The following is a 27,983-nucleotide window of genomic DNA, read 5'->3' on the forward strand; positions in this document are numbered from 1 at the left end:
AAGGCCAGTGGTGCCGTACTAAGGTCAAGTACGTGGGGCTCACGGTGGGCGCAGATGGCATTGAACCTCTGGCAGAGAGGATACAAGCCATCCGAAACATCAAAGCTCCGACAAACGTGTCGGAACTCAGGAGCTTCCTGGGTGTCTGCAACTATTCACGGCAGTTCATGGAGGACTACGCAGAAATAGCCAGACCCCTCACGGAGCTTCTGCGCAAAGATAGCCTTTTCGAATGGGGGGGAACCCAAGAGCAATCCTTCCACCACCTGAAGGAAAAGCTCTGCTCCGCCCCCTGTCTGGCCTACCCAGACAAAGACAAAGAGTTCCATCTTGAGGCCAGCTTCTCTTCCCAGTGCCTTAGCGCTGCTTTGGCACAGAAATATGACACCGACCAGCGGGTCGTTGCCTACGCCAGCCGACCTTTAAGTACCGTTGAGATTAAGTTCTCCGACTGCGAAAAGGCCCTTCTTGCCACCGTTTGGGCTGTGGAACATTTCCGTAGCTACATCGGAGGTCAGAAAGTCATCATCGAGACTTGCCACCAACCGGTCGTATTCTTGAACAGTCAGCGACTGAGAGAGGGTCGAGTCTCTAACAGTCGTATCGCATCCTGGATGATGGCGTTGCAAGGCTATGATGTTGAGATTAAGTACGCCCAGAACCACAAGATGGCTCTGGGCCAGGGTCTTGCGCAGTGCCAACACTGCGACTGTGAAGAACAGCCGAGCTCCCAATCTTCAATCATCACAACCCCATCGCTTCCATCCAACCATCATTACTACGATGAGAACATCTGCCAAGGCCTCCCGAAGGTCTATGTGGACGGCTGCTCATTCCATCACGAGAGCCAGATCCGAGCTGGAGTCGGTATCAAATGGGTGGGCTTCGAAACGAACGAGCCACCCTGCTACCAACTCGGCTCAAAGTCGAGCCAATACGCAGAGATTGCAGCAGCACTCATCGCACTCCAACAGGCCACTAGGCAAGCGGTTGTACAGCTGGTGATCTGCTCAGACTCGAATTATGCTCGCCACAGTTTCATCTCTCACTTCCCTACGTGGAAGGCGAACGGCATGAAAAATGCTCGAAACAAAGAGGTCAAACATTCAGAGCTCTTCCTCACATGCGATCAGCTGGTGACAACCCAGGGGATGACAATTTACTGGAAGAAGGTAAAGGGTCATTCCCAAACCTCTGGCCCTGATAGGGACGGGAACGATGAGGCGGACCGCCTCGCCAAATTGGGGGCTGAACAAGGCATGCCTTGGGAGTTCCAGGAAAGCTGGCTCCCAAGCCCCCAAACGTATGCAGTGAATGCGATCACTCGGCGGCAAACCAAAGAGAAAGCAGAGAATCCGCAGTCGTGCCTCCAGACTTTGCACCTGGGACGCAAACCAGGCGACACAGACTTGGTCACGATGCAGGAACGAGACCCGGCTATTCAAAGCATTCGAAACCAGATACTGAACCTTCCGTCACAACAGGTGGCACCGCCACCGTTAGACTCACGAGAACTGAAAGACCTTAAGTCCGTCCAGTCACACCTGAAGATAGACCAGGGTCTGTTGGTCTACTCCTACGAGGGTCAGGGCCCGTCCCGTTGGGTCGTCCCAACTGACCATAGGGGGGTGATGTTGACCCATGCTCACGACTCCTTAACAGGAGGACACCGGGGCTACAAGGCAACTCTCAACACCCTCAAGCAAGTCGCTTATTGGCCGTCCATGATGCGGGACACTAAGTCCTACGTACGGGGATGTCTGGTCTGTTGCCAGTTCCAGCCATCCCGCCCCATCAGTCGTGCCCCACTTCAAGCAAGGGGGGTCACATTCCCATGGTCCAACCTCCAAATCGACTGGGTCGGTCCAGTCCCTAAGTCCTCGAGAGGTAACAAATACCTCCTCACCGTCACATGCGCGTTCACTAAATGGGTGGAATGCCTCCCAGCACCCAATGACACGGCTATGACGACTGCAGTCCTACTTCTGAACCACGTGTTCGGCCGTTGGGGTTTACCCCTCTCCATCGATTCAGACCAAGGTACCCATTTCACCTCCCACGTCATGACTAGCGTGTACGATCTCTTGGGAATTGAATCCAAATTCCACATTTCGTACCACCCCCAGTCCTCCGGTCAGGTCGAACGGGCCAACCGCACCATTGTCAGCATGCTCAAGAAGTATGTTAACAGTAGTGGCAGAGACTGGGACGTGAAACTCCCCTTGGTACTGATGGCCATTAGGTCCACCCCGCACCGTTCCACGGGGGTCACACCCTTTGAAATGATGACGGGAAGGGAGATGACTCTCCCGCTTCACCTCCTGTACCACCCCGAGGATGTCAGCGTCGCGACAGCCTACACTACACATCAGTACGTCTCAGACTTGCGTGAGCACCTCCGAGATACGTTTGCGTGGGCCCAAGAGAACTTGGAAGACAGTGCAAAAGGCTCTAAGGCCTACTACGATAGGAAGGCATCGCACCACGAATACCAGGTGGGCGACAAGGTTTTCTACTTTAGATTCACCAGCCCAGTGGGAATCTCAAAGAAATTCCTACCTCGCTGGACAGGCCCCTTCGAAATCGTAGGAAAACACTCACCGGTAGCATATCGGATCCGGGTCCCTAAGACCAAACAGCCACCGGCATACAAATGGGTCCATGCGAACCAGATCAAACCCTACAAACCGGGTTCACTCCAAGGAGAGGCTACGGCCATCTCCCCCCAGTAGAGATAGGAATTAACTGCATGCCCCAACTCACCCCGTCGGCATGCACTAACCTATAACATAGAATACATTATCCCCACAGTAATTAGATTCTGGTGTGTTCACAGAGGGGGCTCCCTTGGATCCTCGGCATACTCTTCGGTCTACAACTCACCCAAGCGCTAGAAATGGTGGAACCAGGCCCACCGACTGGGATCGTCCTACAAGGGACACCCGGACTCCTAATTACCCGTTGCGGCCTCTACACCCAGAGAGTCTATGTACGACTAGACCCCTGGGACGTGTACCGTAAGCATATCCGATTGCCCCCACGGCTGACCGAAGGAAGGTTGAGCAGAGTCCAAGCCCACGACACAGTCGACCGGGCCAAGCAGACGACCGCTCACATCCTCGACCAATTACACAAGTTCTTGGTCACTGAGGAGGATCTTAGCGGTAAGCACCGACCTAAGAGATTCCTCGGCGGTCTGCTCGTCGCAGCATCGGCCATTGGGTCCCTTTTCTCCATCGGCCTCTCGGCCGCCAACTCCATTAGCCTGAGCGCGCTCCAAAGACACATGGGCGAACTTGACAAAGAAATGCCAGAGATCCAACAACGAATCCAACTCCAACAAGCACAGTTACAGGGCCTGGGTAAAACCCTTCAGGGAACCATCGTCACTGTAAACTTACATTCTGCTCTCCTCAATAACACCTTGCATGCCTTAGCTACTCTCTCCGAAGTAGTCCAAGAAGACATAACCTATGTACGAGTAGTACGAGATTTAATGCAGGATCTCATCAGAGAAATCAGCTCATCGGTCAATAGCTTGACCAGTGGGAAAATCCCACCCTATCTGGTCCCTTTGGACCTTGTTGACAAAATCCTTAGATCTGCGACCACTACTGTTGTGCAACCATCACAGGTACATCTAGCTTATAGTCTTGGCAGCGCCATCCCGATTTCGGTAGATCCAAAGAACCTAGAAATAGGATTCATTCTGAATCTACCAATCATAGAGAGACAAAATGTATATCGAATGAAGTCTGTTTTGAATGTCGGATTCTGGAAAGGTGATACACATGTACACCTCACAACACCGCCAATCCTTGCTTACCATGATGACGATCTCTCCCTCTACCTCATCCCCAACCTAGGCATGTGTACAAAAACTAAAGACATCCACTGGGTCTGCCCGAGCAACCCTTTCGTTAGAGACGTAACAGGCTACCTCTGCGGCTTGAGAGCCGAGTCCCCTGAACAGAGGTGCCGAGGTAGTCTGTCCGTCAAGGATGATGGTACGGAGACGAGAGTAGAACGAGCAGGCAACAAATGGCTGGTTAGCACCCCCGCCACCGAAGTCCTCGTATCCTACGATCGCCACGACACCGCCACTAAGCTAACTTTACCAAATCAGACATTCTTTTTGACAGTTCCACAAGGAGCCACACTGCACATCAATGACATCGTCCTCCATTACCTCAACCCAGACACACACAATGTAGAGATTGAGATTATGGACGCCTTCAAGGGTCACAACCTCACCATTGATGATAACATTCAACATCAGCTTCTAACAGAAGGGACGAAATTGGTCCAGTTCAGCCTCAAACCCACTGGACTCACTACCACATTGTTCAACCCTTTGATTAGGTACAACCCCTATCAGGCAAACAACCTCAGCATGCTAGCCTTGGGACTCCTTCTTAGTGGCTGGATAATCACAGCAATCGTCGCACATATTATGTATAAATACATCCAGAAGCTACAGAACAGACTGGATTCCCTCCTATACGGAGCTCCACGTGTTAGCCACCCGGCGACCGCTCCGCTGACGGTTTCCAGTCCTGTCTAGGAGTAGAATCAGTAACCACTGTATCCCTCCTCTGCTTCCCTTCTTTCTACCTCTTTTCTTTTTATCCTTGGTGTTTTGTTTTTGTTTTATTTGGGTTGTTACATTCTTTGACACTATACCGCAATGCTTGAAGTATCACAACATCATATTAGCGATTGAATTATTTGGGAATAATGTTTTGCTCACCTATGATTTGAATTGTGTATGATAGTAGATGTAGGGAAAAAGTAGTTAAAGCCATCTGCCCAGATGCCACCTTCGTTAGCAACCAGACACCAGTGAACTCTGAACTCTGAACTTTGAACATTGAACACTGCCTGTTAACCACTGCTTTTGATCCCAGGAATACTTGGACTGTCTAACCTCTTCAGGTTCTCAGGAATATATGGACAGTTTTTCCCCTGCACATGGATGTAAGTGCCAGCCCTTGGTTTGCTCTAAAGACCGTGACCAGCATCCCGCTCTTCAGACCAAAGGGGGGATGTTGGGGTTCTGGCGCCACCTCCTGGCTGGTTGAGTCCCTCACATGGGCCTCCCCTCCTCACAAATTACCTGGGGTCTGATCCTTGCCCCCTGGAGATGACCACACCTCCACCTTCGGTCCACCGCGGAGGTGGACCTTTCATTGGCCGACAAGCCGTCTCCCGCTGTGCGCAGAGACACGCTTATAAGCGGCAACGCAGCCAAAATCGCTCTCTTCGCTCTGGACTCCCGTCCGGTCTCAAGAAGAATCACCAGAGGACCCGATCGACCTCAACCCCCACTCATCTCAGCACGCACGTGCTCTTTCGCTGGACGAAAAAGAACCACGTCTATTCTGAGTTAAGGCCTTGGCCCGCGGAAAGCATCCTCTCTTCCACGCGCCGCTCCCCCCCTTCGTGTACACGCCACGGTACTAGGAAGACCAAACAATCTTCCTTCACCGACCATTACCGAGAGATACGAACCGACACGTGTCTCAGCCGACGTTGGAAACCACAGGCCCTCCTCTCTGCAGCGAGCCGGGCCGAACCAGCAACCGCTCACCAGCGACGCCGAAACCACAGCAGCCTCACGCTTTTCTTTTCCTCCTGGAGGAGGGAAAACCATTCATCGACAAACACTCTACAACCTTGCCACGAAGCATCTCATAGTAAGAGTCACGGTGTCTGGGCGTAGTTTAGCATAAATGAACTTAAGTTTAATTCAGGCCATTCATTTATATGTTATTATTCCCGTGTTTTTGTCGTGTTAAAGTCATTGTTTTCGTTTGGCTGAGAGATTACGCAATCGTCGACGGAGCTCCGAGGTCCGTCGTACTGTGCGTTTCCTGTTTGACTGTTGCTTTTGGGATTATTTGATTTCATCTTTGTTCTTGCTCTCTTTCCTCGAGTCGATTCTGTGAGTGAAGTGTGGAAACGCGACTATCGGGCATAAGTGTCGTCAGTTCGCGAAGCGACAACGGCAACTTGTGTGAGATACGCTCGGCGATCCTCATTTTCACTACGACGCGACATCGCACACAGAAACTCTGATTCCTCTCTCTGCCCCTTTTATTCCTCTTGTTTTCCGTAACTTGCACACACATAGAGCTCCGGATTGTGGGTGAACCTCTCACCTATTGTTCCAACACACGTGTGCGCCGACACACGCAACCACATATAGCTGACCCCCCCCTCTCCATTCGCCATTTGGTCTAAGTCACTCGACTCCGCCATCTGGTGGAAGGTTTTAGCTATAACGCTTTAAGGCCCCTCCCTGTTTGTCTGCGTCACTCGACGCCGCCATCTTTGTAGTCTTTAGCGATAGCTGTTAGGACTCACCTTCCTTTCCACACACAGACCCACACACACACACACATACTTGTATTACATACATCATCACCCATTTTATTCATTTGTTTAGATATTAGGCACATAAAATTGTATGACAGCGTTGTTGGTTGTGATATTATTTGATCTGATCACTTATTATTTCGATTTAATAAATTCTGTTATATTTTAAAGAGCAGTCGTTTGTGATTACTTGTGCATATTTGTGTAATAAGATCTGTATGTAGTAGCCTTGTGTACGAACTTAACCCTTCACTGTCACTTCGAATGTGTAGTCGCACCCGACTATTGACATTACGAGTGGCCACTAATTATGAGACTTAGTTTATCGTTTGGTTATTAGTCCCTGTTTACAGGGTGGTGCCCCGTTATTATTAATAATCATTAATAATTGTTACTCACATTAATAATTCTATTGATGTCAAGAATTCAGTTTCTTAAATGCTGATAACCCAAACACGCCCCTCTTCGTTCCCAACAGTAATATTTTGTCTTGAGGGTAAAACATCTGGAATTGTGACCCTCTCTTGACATGTTTAAATATATTTAAAGATATTTTTGGGCAGAACAATGTGTCTTGATTCTTGTAGCCTCTGATTTCTGCATGTTTTGTGTCCGTTGTTGTGTTTTGGTATGTTTTATGTTGTCGGTCTCCGTTGGTACCTTTTCAAAGGTTTTACTTGCTGCCTGTTGACCAGGACTCCCTACCGGAGGAGATACAGTTGTACAGTTCTGGTTCAATAAATATGAATAATGGATAAACAAAATGAAAATCTTAAGATGACATAGTTTGTCCACCAGATATCACTGAAAAAAATGAATATTCATCTGTGAAACATCTCCAAAAAATACTAAATCCAAAAGGTCCGTATCGACATTGTTTGTTTATTCACGTGCTAAAAAAAATGAATAAATATCGATATTAGCCTCAGAAATCGAGGATTGATGGTGTCACATAAATACAACGATACAACACAATGGACCTTTCTGGGGACAATGAAAACTGATGAACATGTTTCTGTCGTATAAACAGGGCGGAGTCAGATATCACTCCATGAATCCTCCAACGTTTCCTTTGAGTGTGAAAGTATTGCACACGTCTTCCTGCTGACAGTCAGACATTGTGTGGTATTTTACAGATGCTGAGAGCTGCCAGTCTGCTTCATGAACAAGTGTAACGTGAAGTGAAGGCCGTCCTTCAGTTGGATCTCTTCTCTCTCTGCAGCGTGCTGAGAGGCGTTTCGTGATGACTGCGGCGCTCACTCACTGCCTGTGCTTCTTGTATTCTCCGTGAGGTGGCCCGCTCCGTTGTTGTCACTGTGTGTGGAGGGGTTTGAAGTTTTAGGAATAAGTTGACTGACAGCGAGTTTCCCACCACCGTCTCGCCCGTCGTCCTGCAGCTCAGCTGCTGGGAAACAGGTCTTGCTTGGGGTTCATCTTTAAATTCATGATGAGCCCACGACTGCGGAGACGCAGCACAACAAGCACATGTATTATGGAGGAGAGAGCGCCGATCATCACTGACGGCGTCCCTGCAGAGAAACACCATGTCTGTGCTCGTCCAATCAGTAGAGGACGAGGTCGGACGACAGCTCGGCCGTAGCAGGGCGGCGGACCTTATTCTGCGCTGTTAGCACGCTGTTAGCACGCTGTTAGCACGCTGTTAGCACGCTGTTAGCACGCTGTGAGGCCAGCTCCACGAGCGCCACCAACAACAGCGCTGCTGCAAAAACAACTGGAGGAGTTTCACAAACCAATTAAAAAATGTGAAAGGTCCGAACGATCTACATCAGTGAATTATTTCCATGGCGTTTTGGTTTCTGGGTGACGAAGCTGCCAACAGAACACAGAGTTCAGATCCCTGTCTGACCCGTTGTGTGTTTCCCCTGATCTCCTCTCCTCATGTGTTCTGTCATTCCCCTGTTTGTTATTGTGTGCCATGTGCTCTGTTTGTCCTCTGCCTCCAGACGCCTCCCATGGCCGCACCCGTGATTGTGCACAGCTGAGGACACTCCAGCCGATCACCTCCTGCAGCCTGACACACCAGACTCAGGGCCCACTAATGATTCTCCTGTCTCTATATAAACTATGGTCCTGCAGTCTGGGGTTGTCAGGTCGTACCGTCTTTCACCCGCTGAAACCCCGTGGCATCCTCTGCCCTCCTTGTGTTCTACGCATTACACTCCGCCGCTCTGCCCTCCTTGTGTTCTACGGACTACACTCGCCGTCAAGCTGCCAGCCCTCCGGTGTCGAGCCACGGGCTCCACACCTTCCTGTCTGAGTCAGGATGAATAAAACCTGTTTCCATTAACTTCTGTCTCCTGTGGTCTTGCGTTTGGGTCCTACCTGTGAACTCCCGTGACACTGTTGTCATGATCTTCATCCTCGTCACATCTGCTGATTACGCAGTTGGACATGGATCAGACGTTTGTTTTAAGAAGAAACCATTTTTATTGTCATATATATTTTTACACATACACTAAATGTATCTCTGCATTTGACCCATCCCTGTATATAGGGAGCAGTGGGCTGCCATTGATCAGCGCCCGGGGAGCCGGGGGTTCAGTGTATTGCTCAGGTACACTTCGACACGTGACACGTCCCAGTCGGGGATCGAACCGTTGACCTTCCGGTTCCCAGACGACCCTCTTAACCCAGTGAGCCACGGTCGCCCCAACGTCGCCCCAACGTTTAAACGACAAAGATGACAATTTCATTTACGAAAGAAATACTTCTCTAAATGCAGAACCCAGAAGGGAAGTTGCCTCCACCAACCGGTCAAGTTGCAGTTAACATCCATGTCTGTCCACAACACCATCATTCTGTCCTATAAGGCATTCATGTGAAATTGTCACAGATAGCAAATGAATTCTTGAGCTGCGGCCAAAACCGTGTTTTGTGAGATTCTAAGTTTGAGTCCAAGTGGACGTTTGTGCCAGATGTCAGACGGACGTTCTGCTCTCACGTCAACAAATCAGGAGATAAAAAGCAGGCAGCTGGTCTATAGCTCAGTCTTGCAATATTGCGGTTTTTTTGCAACAGTCGTAACTACGACAGGCCAACAAAAGTATTAATCTAGAAGGAACTATGAATGTAAGAGTATCCAGAGAGAAGGGTTTTCTGGACATTTTCAGTTTACATTTTCTGCTTTAAAGACGGTGAATAACTGTAAATAGTTGAGGAAAACTTGCTGTAAAACTATTTTCCCTGAACCCAACAGTTCCTCGTGGTACGACACGACTGCAGATTGACAATACCTCGTAGAGATTCAGTTCAAAGCTGGTTTCTTGTCCTCAGTGACTCATAAAGAGCAGCACACAGCGGGTCACCAGTACGGCATCAGTTCCCTTTTAAAACCAATAACGCTGAGAGCAACGTCTGACTGACTTCAGCTGCTACCAACCACAGGGACATTCTTCCACTGCCGTCATGCTCTGGAACCCCCGATGTTCATCTGTGTGCTGTAAGGTGTCTCCTCTCCGCTCAGCCGCTGTAACGTCAGTCAACACAGCAGGAGGGCCGGCGACCACAGAGCCTCCGGTCACTGCTTCATGCACACACTTTAATCCCAACACTGAATCCATCGGGAATCATGATGGAACCTCCGCGGACCTGATAGGAACAATTAATCCTGATTCCACTTTCAACCTACAGTATATACTACAGCAGTGATTCTTAACCATAGGGCCGCGGCCCATGATTGGGCCGCGAGCGCCACCTAGAGGGCCGCGAAAAACTTTCAGTTTTGCACCTGTGGGCCGCGAGGGCCGCGGGACCGCATAGGTTATCAATTGAAGACACCAGAGATATTACTGTTGTCCATGAGACGCTCAGTTACAATATAGCTTTCCACCACCTGGTGGCGGTAATGCGTCAGTCAGTTGTTTAACAAGCTGCAATAAGCAGAAGAAGACACTCAGCTAGCCGCTAGCCTGTAGCGAAAGTTATGGATAAGTTATTAAAAAGAAAAAATGAAGACGACAGTGGTGCCATACCCCCCACAAGTCTAAATGTGTGCGCAAGTACAACCCTGACTTTCTTAAGTACGGCTTTGTGAACGGAGGCAACGAGGCAGAGCCGAGTGCTCAGTGTGTGGAATGTGAGCTAATGCTATCAAACGAAGCTCTGAAGCCTTCAAAACTAAAGAGACACCAAGCGACGAAACATCCAACGCTCGTGGGAAAGTCTGTTGGGCTTCTTGTTGTGTATGCAGGTTTACATACACATGATAATAAATGTCTTTGTGATCATCACATTCTATCATCTCATTTATTTAACAAGGGTTTTGCCTGTTCAACACCGGCATCCTCGATCCCCTCCCCTTCCGGTCCTACGGCTTGTTTGCGCAAATACGTCACAAAACATGTCCGTGTTTGGTATCCCAGCATGCCCAAAATCCTCATCTTTGCAAAGAAATCATCGATTTTCTTTCATTTCTTATGGTTTCTCCACAAAAGGAGCCCACACACACACTGTCCAAAGTCGCCATAACCGCTGCAAGTCGTATCTTGCAGCATTTCAACGGAAAAAGACACATTACAGACCCGACAACGTGCTAGCGGATGTTACCATGGAGCTCCTGCCTTCAGAAAACGCTAGTACTTATAGTACAAACCTTACCCTCCTCTTCCGTAAGCCGTCAACCAACGTTTGCGTAACTGAGCTATTCTCATTCTCGTTCGTGCGCTCGGTCGCAGCCATTAAGCACAGCAAGTCCGCTACTCACACACCATGTCTTCGGCCATATATACATAGTTTTTGCAATTTGCAAAGGCTAAAAATAAAAGGAAAATAATATAAAATCACAATATAAAGGGAGAAACACCTTTAGTGTGTCAGAATATCATGTGGTTACCATGTGTCCATTTGGGTCTCCAAATGTCCTTTTAGAGCTCCGCCTGGATCTCTTCATGAAGAAACTCTGTAGAATGGTCATACTTTGTCCAATCTTCTTCAGATTTGAGGCAGTTGTTCAGTGATAGTGGAGTTACAGCCCTATACTGTCCTTTACCTGTACAGATACAGCCACCGGCAGTTATTTATACTGAAAGATACTTTTTTATTTTATGCGGACAAAAATCTTAAATTTTTACTGACTCCAAAGGCCCACTGCTCTGTTTCTGTATGACCTGCAGGTTGTCTGACACTTTTGATGCATATAGTCAGAGTGGGCCCCGGGACACTTTGTACTTGAAAAGTTGGGCCCCGACGTCAAAAAGGTTAAGAACCCCTGTACTACAGTATAAAGTACAATATGTACCTCTGAGATGTACTGCAGTATAAAGTACAACATGTACCTCTGAGATGTACTACAGTATAAAGTACAACATGTACCTCTGGGATGTAGTACAGGAGAAGTGTAAAGTAGAGTGCAAGTTCCTTGAATTGGTACTTAAGTAGAGTTTTTGGGTAAATGTACTTCCGCTCCACTTCTGATGCTAACAGGCTGAACTTAGATGTGTTAGCATTTAGCTCACAGGCTTCACGTGTTTGCTAACAGGTTGAAGATGTTATTGAGGTCCTGATGAAGTGAATCTCTTCTTACTGCTTATACACACACACACACACACACACACACACACACACACACACACACACACACACACACACACACACACACACACACACACACACACACACACACACACACACACACACACACACACTGTAAAGTGCACCTGCAGTCGTCGTTCTACATTCAGAGCGTGTTCTGTGACTCTACGACTGAACCTGCAGCGTCATCAGCAGCTGATGAATGAACCTCAGCATGTTACAGAGCGTGTTCTGCACCTGCTGCCACAGAAGCCTGCACACGTTATATCTTTATGTCTTCACATGTTGGCTGGAAAGAGCCTCCGAACTGGATCCGGTCCCAGAGCAAAGATGAAGAGTTCATTTACACCTTCAGCAGTTTACACCAGAATCTTATTTGTTGAAATCGTGTTTTTTTAATACACTTGTGATTAAACATATACGTCTCTGCTAGAGACCTGTCAATCACTGTGTAGCCCCGCCCTAAAGCATCCCCTGCTTTATGGTCTGTGTGACTCTAAATGGACCATAATGTACTAAATGAACATCATGCTGTATTGAAGAAGACTTGAAACTAGAGATTGAGACATAAACTCATGTTTACAATGTTTACTGAGGTAATAAATCAAGAGAGAAGTAGAGTCATAGACTCATAGACTTCTATACAACCAGAGGAGTCGCCCCCTGGTGGACACTAGAGAGAATGCAGGTTTGAAGACATGAAGCTTGATCAGAACCGGAGGTCAGCGCCTGGTTGACACCCACTGAGCTGCTCCTGCCTCACACTTCCATGCACCCCTCTCCTCAGCCCCTCGCCCACTATTTTACTCTTTCAAATGATGCGGTGGGTGAAGATACACTTTCAGTAACAATTGAGATTGAGATACAAACAAAAAGCTCTTCGTCTGAAGAACCGCTTCATGAGGACAGTAGATTCTAAATGTTCCGTGTGTCTTTGGTTGATTCATCAGTCCTCCTGTCCAACTCAAATACATTATTTTTCCTTTCAAAAGCAAAAGACCGGCAGCGAGTGAAACTATCATTTCAGCCCTGCACATTGTCCGCAGAACTAATTTGTTTCGACCACTTAATGCAAAACTATTGAATTGAATTGGTCTGTTACCTTTACGTACATTAACAGAGCAGTCAAGCAGTTCAAGTATCCACAAGTATTCCCATGAACCACCTGCAGCTCCTGCTGTTCATGTGAAGCAGTGATGTGAACCAGCCTGCTTGTGTCTCTCACCGTGAACCCCGGAGCGCACAGACACGCTCCCGTCACGCCGTCGCAGTCGGCTCCGTTGCTGCAGGCGCACGGCTCTCTGCAGCCCTCGCCGTAGTAACCCGCCGGACAGGTCTCGTTACAGGAGAGCCCCGCCCATCCCTCCGCACAGGTGCACTCTCCCGACAGAGGGTGGCAGCTGAGAGGGAGAAGGGATGAGAGGTCAGTCGGTCTACATCGTAAAGTCTACATCGTAAAGACCTGGAAAAAGTCATCCATGCGTTCATCTTTTCAAGGCTCGATTACTGTAACTCGCTTCTCTCTGGCATCAACCTCTGCTTCTCACTGGTTCGAACAGACAACATCACATCACCCCAATCCTGGCTCCCTGTTCCTCTTAGAATTGATTTTAATATACTGATCACTTTTAAAGCACGTATGGAAAATACGACACGTTGACCCTCTGTGAGCCAGCTTGCAGCCGTAGGTCCTCGGGCCGGGCCCTCCTGGTTGTTACACAGTCGAGGCTGAAAACCAAAGGTGGCCGTGGTTTTGCCATCAGGACCCCTCGGCTTTAGACCGACCACTTGAACATGCAGTAACTCAAACACAACCTTCCTCTGGTCACGCTGCGTCGGCCGGTCTCAGTACCTGAGTGTGTTTGCAGCTTTGCAGGGGCAGTGTTTGTCACAGATGAGTCCGTACAGGCCCGGGGGACAGAAGCGGTCCTGGCAGCTGGGGCCCTTGAAGCCCTCGTTGCAGAGGCAGGCCCCGTTGATGTGGTAGCACTTGGCTCGGTTCTGACAGTCGCACTTGTAGGCGCACTGCGGCCCGTAAGTGCCGACCGGGCATTCGTCCCGACATCTGGGCCGGGATGAAAAACAAGGAGCGAAAGCAGCGGTGAGGAGAAGGTGTACGTCAGCAGAGACATGATGACTCCAGGTACAGAGCTTTTAAAGCTCATCTTCACAGGACATCTTCCTTCATCCATCTCTGGTTAATGAAGATAATCTCATTTTAAAGATGGTATTTTAAGTGGGCATGCAAGTGTGTATAGATTCACTTCATAAAACAAACGCTGTTTTGTGAATTGAGCGTAGATCCTATATCTGTATAAACTGTAGTCCATAACTCACCACTGTACAGGGTATGAAGCTCTGGGTTTGCCTTCTCCCTCCATAAGAAGACAGCGGCATTCGCTGCAGCTTATTTTTAAATGTACAGATTTCAATTACACTCACGACGTAAAACAGTTGATGGAACCGTTTCTCCTCAAATGATCGACTGAAACACTGTTCTGTGTCAGTCAATAGCTGAGAACACCTTTATGTTTAAAGCTCCCTCTGATTGGAAGAATCTATCTGTAAATATCAGTTCCATATCATCATGTACTCTTATTATACATATATATAATAAGTAAAGCGCTCATTCGACCGAGCAGTGCTAACACAACGTAAAACTTGTTTTTGTCCACAAAGACACAAAGTAACAGGAGTTTTCACCAACATCTGTTTTGGTGACCAAGAGGCCAGAAAGCAGAGGAAAATATCCGTTGAAAGAAATATCTGGATCAGTGTAGACAAGGGCCTGAAGGACCAGGACTCTCAGCATCACGTTCACAAAGACAGAAGTAACAACATCTGTGTACATTTCACATCCCGAAAACAAAAGTGTGTGCATGTAAAAGAACTGAACCGCTGACATGAATGATCCTTCAAACACACATCTACAACTCATAGAAATATTCTCCTGCTGCTACCGAACAATTCAGACGGAGTGGTGTCATCGCTTCACTCTCCTCGCTGATGACTCGCTCCGCCGTCACACCATCACGAGGGTCAACAGGCTACGACATTGAGCCGACGCCCTGAGCGACCTCTATCATGAGCACATACGCAGAGCGCCATTAAACGGAAGAAAAATAATTTGTTTCAGTTAAAGTTCGGCTGAGCTTCATTCTCGACACGTTCGCAAGTTGAAACCATTAAGAAATAGACAAATCACTCAATTAAAATGGCCCGTTGAGGATTTTTCTGTTTGGCGTCACGTTTAAATCATGCCGACTTCCTCAGGACTCTTATCTCGGCTAATTCCATTAGAACGTGGACGTGGGAGGAGGAGAACTCAATCTAGGAATTATTCAATGTCGGCTAATTCACCTGTCTGGGGCCCAAATGAATGGAGGTGATTTGGCTCAATTGAGAGTAAAGATGGAGGGAGAGGGAGGAGGGGAGAGACGGCGCTGAGCGGAGAGGAGGCGGGGCTGCAGGACAGTCCTCATAGAAGAGAGTCAGAGATGATGGAGGAGATAGAGGAGGAAACTATTTTAAAAGTGCATAAAAACACGCTCCTCTGTACTTCCCACTAACACGTTGACCGCGTTGCCTTAGTGTTTCCATTCGTCCCCACTCTGTATTTACTGTTTACCACATATCTTACTGTGGTCCCGTATTTATCTTCCTCCCTGCTGAATCCATTCATATTTTCAGCTGCAACGAGCTCATTTCCCCGAGGCGTCCGATAAGGTTTCCCACAGCGGCGCGCTCACACGTACCTCTCTCCGATGTAGCCGGCGGTGCACTGGCACTGACCGCTGATGTGGTCGCAGAGGCCGGCGTTGCGACACGTGCACTCCTGAGAGCAGTTGATGCCGAACGATCCGGAGGAGCACGGCTGTGCACAGACGGGCCCCTGAGGAGGAGGAAGACACGAGCACCGTGTTTGCATGAGGACAGAGGGACGTACACAGCAATCAGTGCATGAATTATTAGTTTCACTGGAGATAACTGAATGCAACGTTTTCATTATCTTAATGAGAGAAACATGTTGTTGTGACAACAGCGGTTGATACATAAATTGAGATTCAGATCAGGAAATAACATGTGATCAAAGGATAATTCGACCAGAATATAACCACGTGTTTAACACTATGGACATATTATTCACTCATTTAGAATTAGAAATAAAAGTAAGATTTCATCTGATGAACTTGTAAAAGCTGCAGAAGTCTGAGCAGGTGCAGAGTTAAATGAGTAAGTATTCGTGTCCCATGATGACACTAAACGCCAATATCCAACTTTGAGGAGGAAACCTTTTTTTACATGAAAAAGCTGAAATATGAAACACAAACATGGTGATCTCAGATCTGGGCTTGAAGGGAAGTTTGTTTCTTTTGGAGTTTGGTTGCATGAGGTTGGGATGACCACAGTAAAAATAACGGTAAACTCCACCTCAACTGACTTTATTACCGTTCAGATGTTGCTTTTTGCAAATTCGTAACTAATCTCTGATGATTTGCTTCAAGTTTCTCATCAATAACTACGTTTTACAATTACCTTTAAAGACATGATGATACCGGTGTACTGTACCTTCGCCCGCTGCTCGACTCTACTGAATAGAGGTGAAGGCATTACAGAATAACTCAATGGAGCCTCCGCTAGCGTTAGCTCAGTGATAGAGCCCAGCAGCACTGTTCTGCCCACCGGCTGCTAACCGCTAACGATAACGAGCTCTCCTCCTGCTGATTTCAGCACAATGTCTTGTAACATTATCAGGGACATTTCCTATTGTCCCCTGGACGACGGGACACCTTGAGTCTCGAGCCCTGATCCACGGCGATGCAGAAAACACGAATACCGTCACAGCTTTAGAATTTGGGCATCGACTTGGTACGGAAGATTCGGGAGCAAAGCAATGTACTGCTGTGGACTATAATCTATATCAGTTTAACTTTTAAGCTTTATTCAGAATATGTTTCAATGAGGAACTGAACAGAAAGGGAAGCTCATCCACAGTATAGTGTCTTGTGTCTTTGTAGAGATCATAACAGCTTCAGTTTCCCGTCTGAAAGGTAAAGAGGTGAAAATATTCTAAATATTTCTCCAAACTCCATCTACTGTAGTAAAGCACTGACTATGGAAAAGACCCTCATACAAACACACTTCAAAACATCCAAACTATCCCATTAAAGTTCCCCTCCAGACACGTTTCAACGAATGTGAAAAAGTGATTCATATTCTGTGTAACACATAAAAAGAGACTTTTTTCTCCGTTACTGAGAGATTTTGGGTCTGGCCTCATCCAAGTCACGATCTATGTGTTTTATTTCTTCGTTTGTTAGACTCGGATGAAGAGTCTCTTGTGCAATCACACTGTCACAGCATCAGAATGGTGTAGTTAGCACCTTCTATTTGTTCACCTTGTTTTCTAGCTTGTTAGCTTGTGGCTGGCATCGACAGTGGAACGGAGCTCCAGGGTCCAGTTCACATCCACAAACTGCACTCTCTACTCTCTGTACTCCCACCCTGGAGGTTTCAGGTTTCTTTGCAGGCATTTGTGTATTTGTGACTTCCTACATCTAGCTTCTTTGAATCTCATATTATAAGCACAGAAATCTCCCCTTGAAAACAACCTCTCGAGTGACAAACGTTGCTCAAGTCCGTAGAATAAAGGTGAGACATTTGGAACCCTCCCTGTTAGCTGAACGTGGGTAAACGTGCACATTAGCGGGTTCAGTTGTGGACGTGAAGCAGCTCGTACCACCCAGCCGGCGGGACAGGAGCACTCTCCGGTGACGTGATGACACGCCCCTCCGTTCTGACAGGGACATCGCTGTTCACACAGGGAGCCGTGTTTACCGGCAGGACAAGGCTCCTCACAGCTGGAGGGAAGAGACAAGAAGCAGGCGTTTGTGTTGAGGTCAGAAGGCAACCCGAGTGAATCTCCATGTGTTAAAGCTGCATCCTCTCTAGTGCCCATCAGGGGGCGACTCCTCTGGTTGTATAGAAGTCTATGAGAAAATGACTGCTCTGGTTGTACTGTACATATAAATATAATACTAATAATGGTATTTATCTATTTATACATCGTAATAAATCTTTTAACACATCAAAGTATTTCCAAGGGTTCTCTATAGCAGAGGTTCTCAACAGTCTGGCTGCGGGACCCACCATCAGCCCTTAATGACAAGCCGGGACCCACGACCCAAATTATATATATACATATATATATACATATATATATATATGTATATATATATATATATATATATATGTATATATATATATATAATTTGGGTATATCTATATTCAAGACGTCTAGTAGTAGTAACGTCTCTGTGTAGTAAACTGTCGAATCAAATAAAGAAAGCACACATCAATTATATTTTAACAAATATTATTCTCATTTTTCAAATTTAACTGGATGGATTAGAAATACATAGAAATACATGAATACATGTTCTTCTCATTTCAAGTAAAATAACAGCTGGATTAAAAAATAAATTACGCAATGAAATTCAATTTAGAAAAAATATTTTCACTGAAATACGCTGCAGCTTTAAACTCAGTTCATTCAGGGTGAAGTGAAAAATCCATAATATTATATTTTTCTCATCTTCCAAAAATAAAAAGTAGTGTTTGAAGAATTCACCTCTATGAGTCTGTCCAGTCAGAGTCTAGTGACTCTGGTCTCTCTGGACATTTCTCTATTTTGGAGATCGTCCTATGATTTGACTTTCACGACTCACACTCAACAGTCCTGCTCTGTCTCTGTGTCCTCGTCTCTCCCCGTGTGTCACGGTGTGTGTACGTCTCACTCAAGTCAGGAAACTTGTCAGAATACTCATATTTGATTGGCTGAGCTTCATCACGTGATGTGATTCACAACGCATTGGTCGGTGTTTTTCCTGCACCGCTGAACAAGTGCCGTACATGCTGGAATAATTCCGCTGCATAAAAAAAATGCCCTTCAAAATAAAATCACAACTTTTTTTTGTCAGGCAAAGGCCCGCGACCCACTGAAAACGGGTCCGCGACCCACTTTTGGGTCGTGACCCACCAGTTGAGAATCACTGCTCTCTAGGATATATAGACACAGAAAAATCATTTGTGGAGACAAACGAGGAAGCATTAATTACAGTTTTCAGTTTTTGGCTTCACCTTTCAGAACCGGTACACACTCTTGTGTGTTGTGTTTGATTTATATATTCATGTACTTCAGTCTAACACAATGAAAAACCAAACGCAGACTTAATACCATTAGAAAGGTAGAAATGTTAAGAGTGTTGTAGATTGAGCACAGCAGCAGCTGGTTCAAAGAGAATCAGATCAGAAGAACCGTGTGTACCATATGGTGTCAAAATAGTTGTTTGCAATGAATTATTGTATATTTTTGATGTGTTTAATTTAGCAAAAGAGCTAAGGTGTTCTGCTACCCCCGGGCTACTCACAAGGCTCCGGTGTATCCCGGCGCACACAGACACTCGCCGGTCTGATGCTGGCAGGTGGCGCCGTTGAGGCACTGGCACTCCAGCAGGCAGTCCTTGCCGTAGAGGTTGGGGTCGCAGGGCTCCTCGCAGCGCCAGCCCTGGAAGCCGTCGGTGCAGACGCAGGATCCGGTTATCGGGTTACACTTGGCCCCGTTCTGGCACTGACAGCGGTTGCTGCAGTGGGGCCCCCAGAAGTCGCTCTCACAGCCTGGACAGAGACGAGGGCGTGTGAGTCAACATGTGATTTAAAACTGTGTGATCATCAATATTTATACACGAGTTCAGAGGTCTGAGAGTGCGGAGGATTCATGGTCATCTGAACATGAAGTAATCCACATGAGAGTGTTCTAACAGAGAGGACGAAGGTGAGGTGAAGTCAGGTCATGATCATAGTCTGTATATAAGAAATGGACGTGTCATGGTGATGTCACCCATGGTTTGTGGACTGATGTTTTGAAGCCTCTAGTTTGGCGATAACATCTTGGATAACGCCATCTTGGATTACGGCCATCGCCATGTTGTTTTTTTGCAACCAGTGAACAGGAAGTGACCATATTTAGACTGAGGAGGAGTGCCGTAGAGACGCCGTATACGTCTCTGTTCGAGACCTGTCAATCACTGTGTAGCCCCGCCCTAAAGCATCCCCTGCTTTATGGTCTGTGTGACTCTAAATGGACCATAATGTACTAAATGAACATCATGCTGTATTGAAGAAGACTTGAAACTAGAGATTGAGACATAAACTCATGTTTACAATGTTTACTGAGGGAATAAATCAAGAGAGAAGTAGAGTCATTTTCTATAGACTTCTATACAACCAGAGGAGTCGCCCCCTGGTGGACACTAGAGAGAATGCAGCTTTAACACATGAAGCTTTGGCTTCACTCTTCAGAACCGGAGGTTGCTGCCTGGATAAGACGAGGTTCCATCAACGGTTCAAATTAGATGCAAATACAAAGCTCAAGCTTTTCTCTTTTGAATTACACTTGTTGCTTAAAATAACAGATTACAGTTTTCATCTAAACTGTTTTTCACAATCACCACGGAACAAAAAATAATTCTAAATGTCAGAAGAGAAAAAAGAGAAGAGCTTCGTTTGGCTTTGGTTCCATACCAACAGCAGATTAGGCAACAGTCAGTCCAGAATACGTCCATAAACCCACATTAAAGTACTGGTCCCAGTCTTCATGAACACTGAGAGAAAGGTGTACAGCGGTTTAACCTGCAGGACTCTGAGACTCTGAGGCAGCAGATGTGCTAACTCACCAAACCCTCACCTTTAACTGTCAGAGAGACACGACGCAAACGAGACATCGGTAAACTCTATACAGCCCGTTGTGTTTACCAACGCAGACACAGCTGGTCTGAGATCTCTTCATACCAAGTCAAGTCCACTGTCTTAACCCCCCCCCCCCACATACACCAAAAATAGAGCCTTTGACGGTTTAGTTAATCTGAGTGATCCGCAGTGTTGGTGCAGCTGCAGCACAAATCCTCCCCCTGATGTAGCTGCTGGAGAGAAATGCATTAAACCGCACTTTACTCTCTAACTTTTGAAAAGTAATCAATAACTATGTACTAATAACGCCCCGAGAACATGTTGGTTGGTGCGTGACAATAAACACGGTGCAATAGTAAGACATAATATGTGAAAATATGAAAATGTACATTTACATTGTACATCTTTCTTAATAAATATATATATATATATTTACTACATTCCTGTTTACATTCAGTTTGTTCATTTTCAATACAGCACCACAAATCTACTGTTACTCTATTTTATATTTTATTCAGTCTATATTTGAACTTGCACTCTAAGATTCTCATACTGCTCTTACTTGTGTGATTTATTAAAAAGAAAAAACATGTTTAATGAGCATTAATAGAGGGAGCCTGAGATCTTAGTTCATGGCCAACGACTGCTTGTCCGTATGATGATAAAGAGTTTGAGCCTCAAACTACTGCAGCAGCATCCAGAATATCTCCATCAAGAAGTACAATAAAAAACAGTTCCCTAGCGTTATATATTTGACTTGCCTCTTCCAACGTGCTCTATTATTATATTTACAACATGATGTCAAAGCTGAAGAAGACAAATTAAGTGTTTTCACCACATTTCACCGAGCGGTTAAAGATGACACAACAATGCAAAGACTCTTTTAAACCAGATGTAGTGGTGACACTGTAAGACTTCACAATTTGACTTATATCTATGTATATAAATATATATCTATATAGATATGTGTATATATACATATATATACACACATTTGTGCTCCTGTCACTTCATAGAAGCTGTAGAATGTATTTGTGGGAATGTGGAAATGTGCGCCGTTATCTCCATATTTAAAGGATGATGATGCCCCCCCCCCCCAAATATGCTTCATCCTGACGTGACATGATAACCGCTGAGAATGAAACACCACAGACATCAGCCAGCAGCGTGACGTGCACTGTGGCGTGATGGATGCCGCTTCCTCCACGCAGCACCACAGTGGTCTCATCAGGCTGAAGCAGCTGACAATTCAGCCGCTGCAGCCACAGCATCTTGCTATTCGTGCTATATTCTAATGGACTCCTGTTTACAAAAAGGAAATCGACATCTTCCTGGGCACAGCTTTTTTCAGGCTTTTTAGTCTCTTCAAGCTGCCTCCTTCACACCGATGAGTGGATTCAACATATTCTCAGGATCTGTATCCAGATGATACAGCGCAGGTCTGCACCAACACCTTCTCACTCACAACTCGTCAACTACGACAGCTCGTCAGTCGCTGCAAACTATGGCGCTCTACGTACGCCTTGATACTCAAAATAAACATCCGTGTTCACAGGAAACAACTTGGTTAGGTTGAAGAAAAGATGAATGTTTGTAACGTAGTTAAGAAGGCTACGTTACATACGTGAGTTAAGTACGTAGCGTTACGTGACTTAAGATAAGTCAACGCTGTTTCTTCCTTTCACATGGGTCGCGAACATTGATCTCCTGGGTGAAAGTCTCGAGTGTTTGTCATTGTGGTTCTGGTTAGAATAAGTATGTTTGTTACGTAGTTAAATAGGCTACCTTACATAAGCCGCATTCATTAAGTAGGTAGCGTAACGTCACGTAAAGTAAAATGAGTCAACGGTGTCTTTTGCTTTCGCGCGGGTCAGGTACACCTGTCTCCTGGCTGAAAGTCCTGTGAGTAATTCAGCCGTCCATCTGACGACATCATCACTCTTTCTACTACGTCACCTGACTTCTTCACTCCCACCGGAACGAAGGCCACGTCGCGCGCCACCCAGCGGTTGACATGTAGGGCCACTGACTAAGCTGCAAGTTGACGACTTGGTAGAGAATCGCTGGCATAAATCAGAACCGGAGGACATTAGCTGAAAACAAGTACAAAAGACGGGACATTTTTATTGTATATTACATCATCTCAAGATGCCATAAATCAAAGCACTATTATCTTTTTGATATGTGCACTGCACTCTCCAAAGGGAAGTAAAGTACCCAGAGTCTGAGTGCCAAGAGCTCTGAGTGAACGGTCTTAAGTTTCAGAAAACAGACGCGCAAAGTTGTCCAGACTTGCTGAACTTATTCCAGCCCAAACGTGGGTAGTTACAGATATCACGGTGTTAATGTTTCATCAGTGCTGCGGTGGACAGAGCTCTGAGCAGACAAAGCATAAATCAGACCCACACTAACTCCCTCTCCATATTCCTCTCATTTACTCTCTTCTTTCTTATGCACCTCTCAGTTCCCCCTGCCCGATCTCCATTTCTCTCCTCCTCCTCCTCCCCCGTCTCTCGCTCAAAGGGGGGAGTTCCCCTTTATTCCTCTTCACTAGTGAGCCAACAGTCAAATTCTTCATCCTCTCTCAGCCTCAATTATTCAGCAGCAAAGAGTCCAAATCAAGTGACTAATGACTTTGATCAAGAGTAGCTCGCTGGCACAAAGCAGAACTTTCCGCTCTGAATTAAGAGCTGCATAATATACTTTGGCAAGGGCTCCCTCTTTGAGGAACATTTCTAGGTTTCTCTGCGGCGTAAAGTCACTGTTTGCCAAAGATAAAATGGGAGCGAGCTCTTTGGGTGTGCTGTTCACTCTCTCACGTCTAAAAGGAAACACACCTGGATCGCCCTTTATTTCTACCAGAGGTTGTTGTCACAAGCATATTCGATCTCAACTAAAGCTAAATTAAAAAGTTGGAGATCTCTACCTCTATATTAAGAGTTTGTATGTAAATATGAAGCTAAAAGGCAGGAGAGGATATGGTTAGGATGATGGTTAGCTCATTATCTTCGCTGAGTCGGATCATGTGATGTCTGTCCGCGTGTGCGTCCCTGAGCGAGCGTGCACATCCGCGTCTGTCCACGGCTGACCTTCGGCTGACCTTCGGCTTCGGCTGCAGCTAAACCTCGTTATATTTCGGGTGCACGTTCACGGCCGCACGCTGAAGGACCGTGACGTGGGTGTCGGGATTCACTCTTTCTCAGAACATCTTCTTATTAACTGTACGGGAGCCTGTATGTGTCGCCGTTCACTTTCAGAGATGAACTGACAATACGGGTCTGGAAACCTTGAGGGCAGGTTGAACAGGCTTCACAGGTTCCATGACAGCAGGGCAGTCGTATCATTGACTCATTGTAGAGATGAAGAATATTTAGTTGTATTTTCAGTTGCAGAAACTTGTTAAAGTATAAGCTGCGCAACAGAACAGCTGTTAGAGCAGCAATTAGAAGCTTCAAAGACAGAGAGTCTGTTGCTGCCTTTACTCACGCATTCAGAACAGACTGAAATATTGATGTTTAAAACTTCCCTTTTCAATGCAGCAGCTAATTGGAAGATCCGTACACAGACAACCCTCCTACGCAGACAGATAAGAATTGAAAGTTCCTTTATTTTGTTCCTCTTTTATGAAATATAAACTCCCTATATGCATTAACTGGCCAACATTTAACTTTAAAGTTAAGAGGAAGGTAAAAAGAGAACTGTCATCCAAAGAACTCCTTAATGAGTCAAAACAAGACACATATGTCAGCTTCATGACTCATATCCACTTTAGTCCATTACTGCTCACGTTGAGTAAGTTTCTTCTGTTTCTTTCTTTCTTTCCAATGGACAGAAGCATCGTCTTTTCAAAATAAAACTTCAGTTTTCACAAGAAAAGTGAAGTTTCTGCTTGTTACTTGCAGAGTGTCTTTTCAAAATAAAACTTCCGTGTTCAAAGGATACATAGAGTTTTTGCCCGTTACATGCAGTGTCTTTTCAAAATAAAACTTCCGTGTTCACACGAAACGTAGTTTCCGCTTGTAACATGCATACGGACATACCAAAGTAAGTAAGTTGACTTCGTTTTTAGGTTTACTTACACAACAAAACTACTTGGTTAGGTTCAGGTAAAGATTGTGGTTTGGGTCAAAATATGTTTTTATTCCAAAACTGTCTTTCGTTAAGAAAGTACATTTGTTCACGGTATAATACGTCAACAGTGACTTGGTCTCACACAGGACCCGAACAGCACACTTGTTACTATTTTGGATCCCTTTTCTCTTAAACACTCAGTCCAAATGATCGCAGAGCAAATAACTCACGTTTTAAATCTTTCCATTCTCGGCTCATGTATACTCATATATACTCCTTCATAATACAACTGGGGAATTTATTACATTACTATCACTACATTTACTATCAGCACTGATTTGACATCCCCATAAGGTGGCAAATGTTTTCCTTCAACTTATCAGAAATTATCTATCAAATCATTTCTCCAAATTGAAAAGTTTTAATGGCTTTTATCATTTTATTATGATTGTCTTGTTTCTTTGTTTTTGTCATTGACTGGATGCCACTTTTAAGGAAGGGGCTGCTACTTAACGATCTCTTGAGCACAACGGAAGGTACAATGAGGCTGAATTTGACATTTAGCCATATTTTTTGGAAAGAAATATTGCTGAATGTCAAATCACTTAATGGCCTGAACACACGGGGGAGGCAGACGAAGGACGGAGAAAGTCAGACTAATTTCAGCCTAATTCGATGGTTTCAACATGTGTGACTGATGCTGACAGCTGCTGCTTCTACCTTCCTCTCATCCAGGCGGTGCAGATCTGATCCACACACTCTAATATGTACGTTAACATGCACGGAAGGAAGCAGGCCACTTGGGGAAATCAGCTCACAAAGACACCATATTTCAATGCTCAGCCGAAACGCGGTGACTGTACATGTGCGTTTACATGCAGCAGGTCTATCAACTTCTATCATCCTATTCCATTCTTATTTGAACTTATTTCAGCTGTATTTTGGTGATTACAAGACACCGTTTCCTGGTTTGTGTTTGTTTGTCTGACGGAACAGCGAGCAGTGTTTCCCCCTCGACAGTCCTAATGTGTCTGAAGTAGTTTCATTGTGGGAACAGAACTTCTTATCTTCCTCTTCTCTTTCATAACAGCGCTCCGCCTGCCAGTTGCATGTTCCCTGTCTGGACTCCTGCACACGCTCACATGTGAAACAAAACATCAGAGGCTTGTTTGTTCATGCGGACGGCCAAGTCTGTTTTGAATCACACAATTACAAGAAATAAAAGGTTATTTGTGGATGCAAAGCAGCATCCCACACAGTGTGCATTCACTCCTCCGGGAGCCAAACACAGCGATACTGATGTCGAGCGTATGATTCTCAGTGTGAATCCTTAACATGTAACATGGCTGTGTGTTTCTGCAGGTGCAACACATGTATTCCCTGTAACACATTCAAGAGGAGCCGCTACTGTAACACTGTTACGCGTCACACCGGCCGGTCGTTCTACACAGAGCATAACACAGTTATAACACATTCATTATTAGAGCCGTATCCCGTAAAGAAACTCCTTTTTTCAATTATTTCCAATTTAAATTCAAAGTGCATGCCATGATTAGAAGCCCTCGTACAGTTGCTGGTGCTCTTTCTTTCACCATTGTGTTTGCGTTGTGCTGCCAGGGCCTGAGAAGTGCTTTAGGTAACGTCGACACACACGCTGTGCTTGGCTGATCGATGTCGTCATTAAATCGTCTGCTGCACCGACTTTAGATGCTGTTCTCTCGTCTCTCCAGCCATTCGGAAGGAAGGAGAAGGAAAAGAACCCCTTTAGGGTTTCATCGCGCTGCTTTTTCATGACACAGGGGGAAAAGCTAAACAAACGGTGTACAAACAGCCCTCTACTGCTGCGCTACACACTGGAGCTGCAGAGCGATACTCTCCACTTACAAACATGTTCAAACTGCTCGTGAACACACGGGAACTGATCTGCTCTCGCTTTCTATGACCAGTTGTACAAAAGCTCTCCAGCATGAAATGAATACCGCTCCACTCCTGCCATCAACTGCCACTAACATCTGCATGATGAGTGTTTTACATTCTTCAAAGCTGTCGGCACAGTCAGAGGGAGGGCCACCAGGTTAAAGTGATTAACTGTGTGAAATGCAATGAAACAAAAGCTCTGCATTCAAACGTCTCTGATCTATTCACAAGAGCAGGACAGATGTGACTGAATCAGCAGCTTTCGTCTGGCTCTTGACTGCTTTATTATTCGGCTGAATGAATCAGAATTAACGTCGTTTCGCACCAAGAACAAATTTTCTTTTGCCTAAAAATGTAAACAGAAATCTATTAGACATGTATTTGTGGGTTATGACTGTTTGCACACATTGTTATTATTTCAGCAGGATTACCGCCATGTTTGACCAACGAAACCCTTTGTTCTAACTGAAGTCAACGTTGTAGTGGTTCTGCATAATAACTTGTTTGTTGGAAGGAGAGTGAGCATTACGGAGCAATGTGCCTTTGGAACAATGGGCAGTGTCCTAACAATGAACAACAAACACCTGAGCAACCACATAAAGGACCATCGACGGCTCGAGATCGGCCAACAGCCGGGATACGATGACGACGGCAATGTAGCCGATATGCACTTGCTAACGTTATGTGTTGGCCACAGAGCAGGCTAGCGACAGAAGCTAGCGTTAGCGGGAAACTTGATATGGAGAAATAGGCAATGCAGTAACAGAATATGAATCTATTTGTGATCAACACCGCATACTTTGACTGTTTGAGCTGAGTTCCCCGAGCCTGCCGCTTTGCGATGGACGGGCTTCACTTTGCATAAAGTCGAAGTTAAGTCATGATTATGCATCTTCAGATACTACCGGTAGGTCTTGGTCTCGTTTGCTCTCCATAGAAAATGAATAGTCAACGTCACATACTTCAACAGATTTGGTGCGTCTCCGCCTGCACACGTTAAAATCAAAAAACTCAAAAGAGAGCATTGGTTGTTGATGACTACAGGACATGTTACACACAACAATGTTTATTCAGCAATCACAGTGTGACCCACACAGAAACGCTCGCCTCCTGAGTACATATATTTAAAGCTGCAAAAACAAAAAACAACTCATCTTACAAACTAAGATTTAGTCTGCGACATGATGACTTAGTCACATCGGCTCCAGGGTGATGTGAAAATCGTTTCCCCATAAAGAGGATGCATGCAGCCCAGTGAGAGGGTGATGGACGAGCGGCCTGATCGGACAGGAACGAGGGGGGAATACCCGGCCAATAAG

General features: G+C 45.9%; 1 protein-coding gene across 1 annotated transcript in view; it reads right to left on the reverse strand.

The window, feature by feature from the left end:
* LOC306791274 (multiple epidermal growth factor-like domains protein 11) overlaps positions 1 to 27,983 on the reverse strand; it is a gene marked incomplete at its 5' end in the record, with an annotated part of 102,962 nt that overhangs the window by 34,350 nt on the left and 40,629 nt on the right. Inside the window, 5 exons of the mRNA XM_079287925.1 lie at positions 13,154 to 13,328; positions 13,781 to 13,993; positions 15,684 to 15,820; positions 17,669 to 17,789; positions 19,359 to 19,605. Of these exons, the coding sequence (XP_079144051.1) occupies positions 13,154 to 13,328; positions 13,781 to 13,993; positions 15,684 to 15,820; positions 17,669 to 17,789; positions 19,359 to 19,605 (893 nt within the window). The remainder of the gene's footprint in view (positions 1 to 13,153; positions 13,329 to 13,780; positions 13,994 to 15,683; positions 15,821 to 17,668; positions 17,790 to 19,358; positions 19,606 to 27,983) is intronic.

The sequence above is a fragment of the Melanostigma gelatinosum genome, assembly GCF_949748355.1.
Source record: "Melanostigma gelatinosum genome assembly, chromosome: 2".
Classification (NCBI taxonomy): domain Eukaryota; kingdom Metazoa; phylum Chordata; class Actinopteri; order Perciformes; family Zoarcidae; genus Melanostigma; species Melanostigma gelatinosum.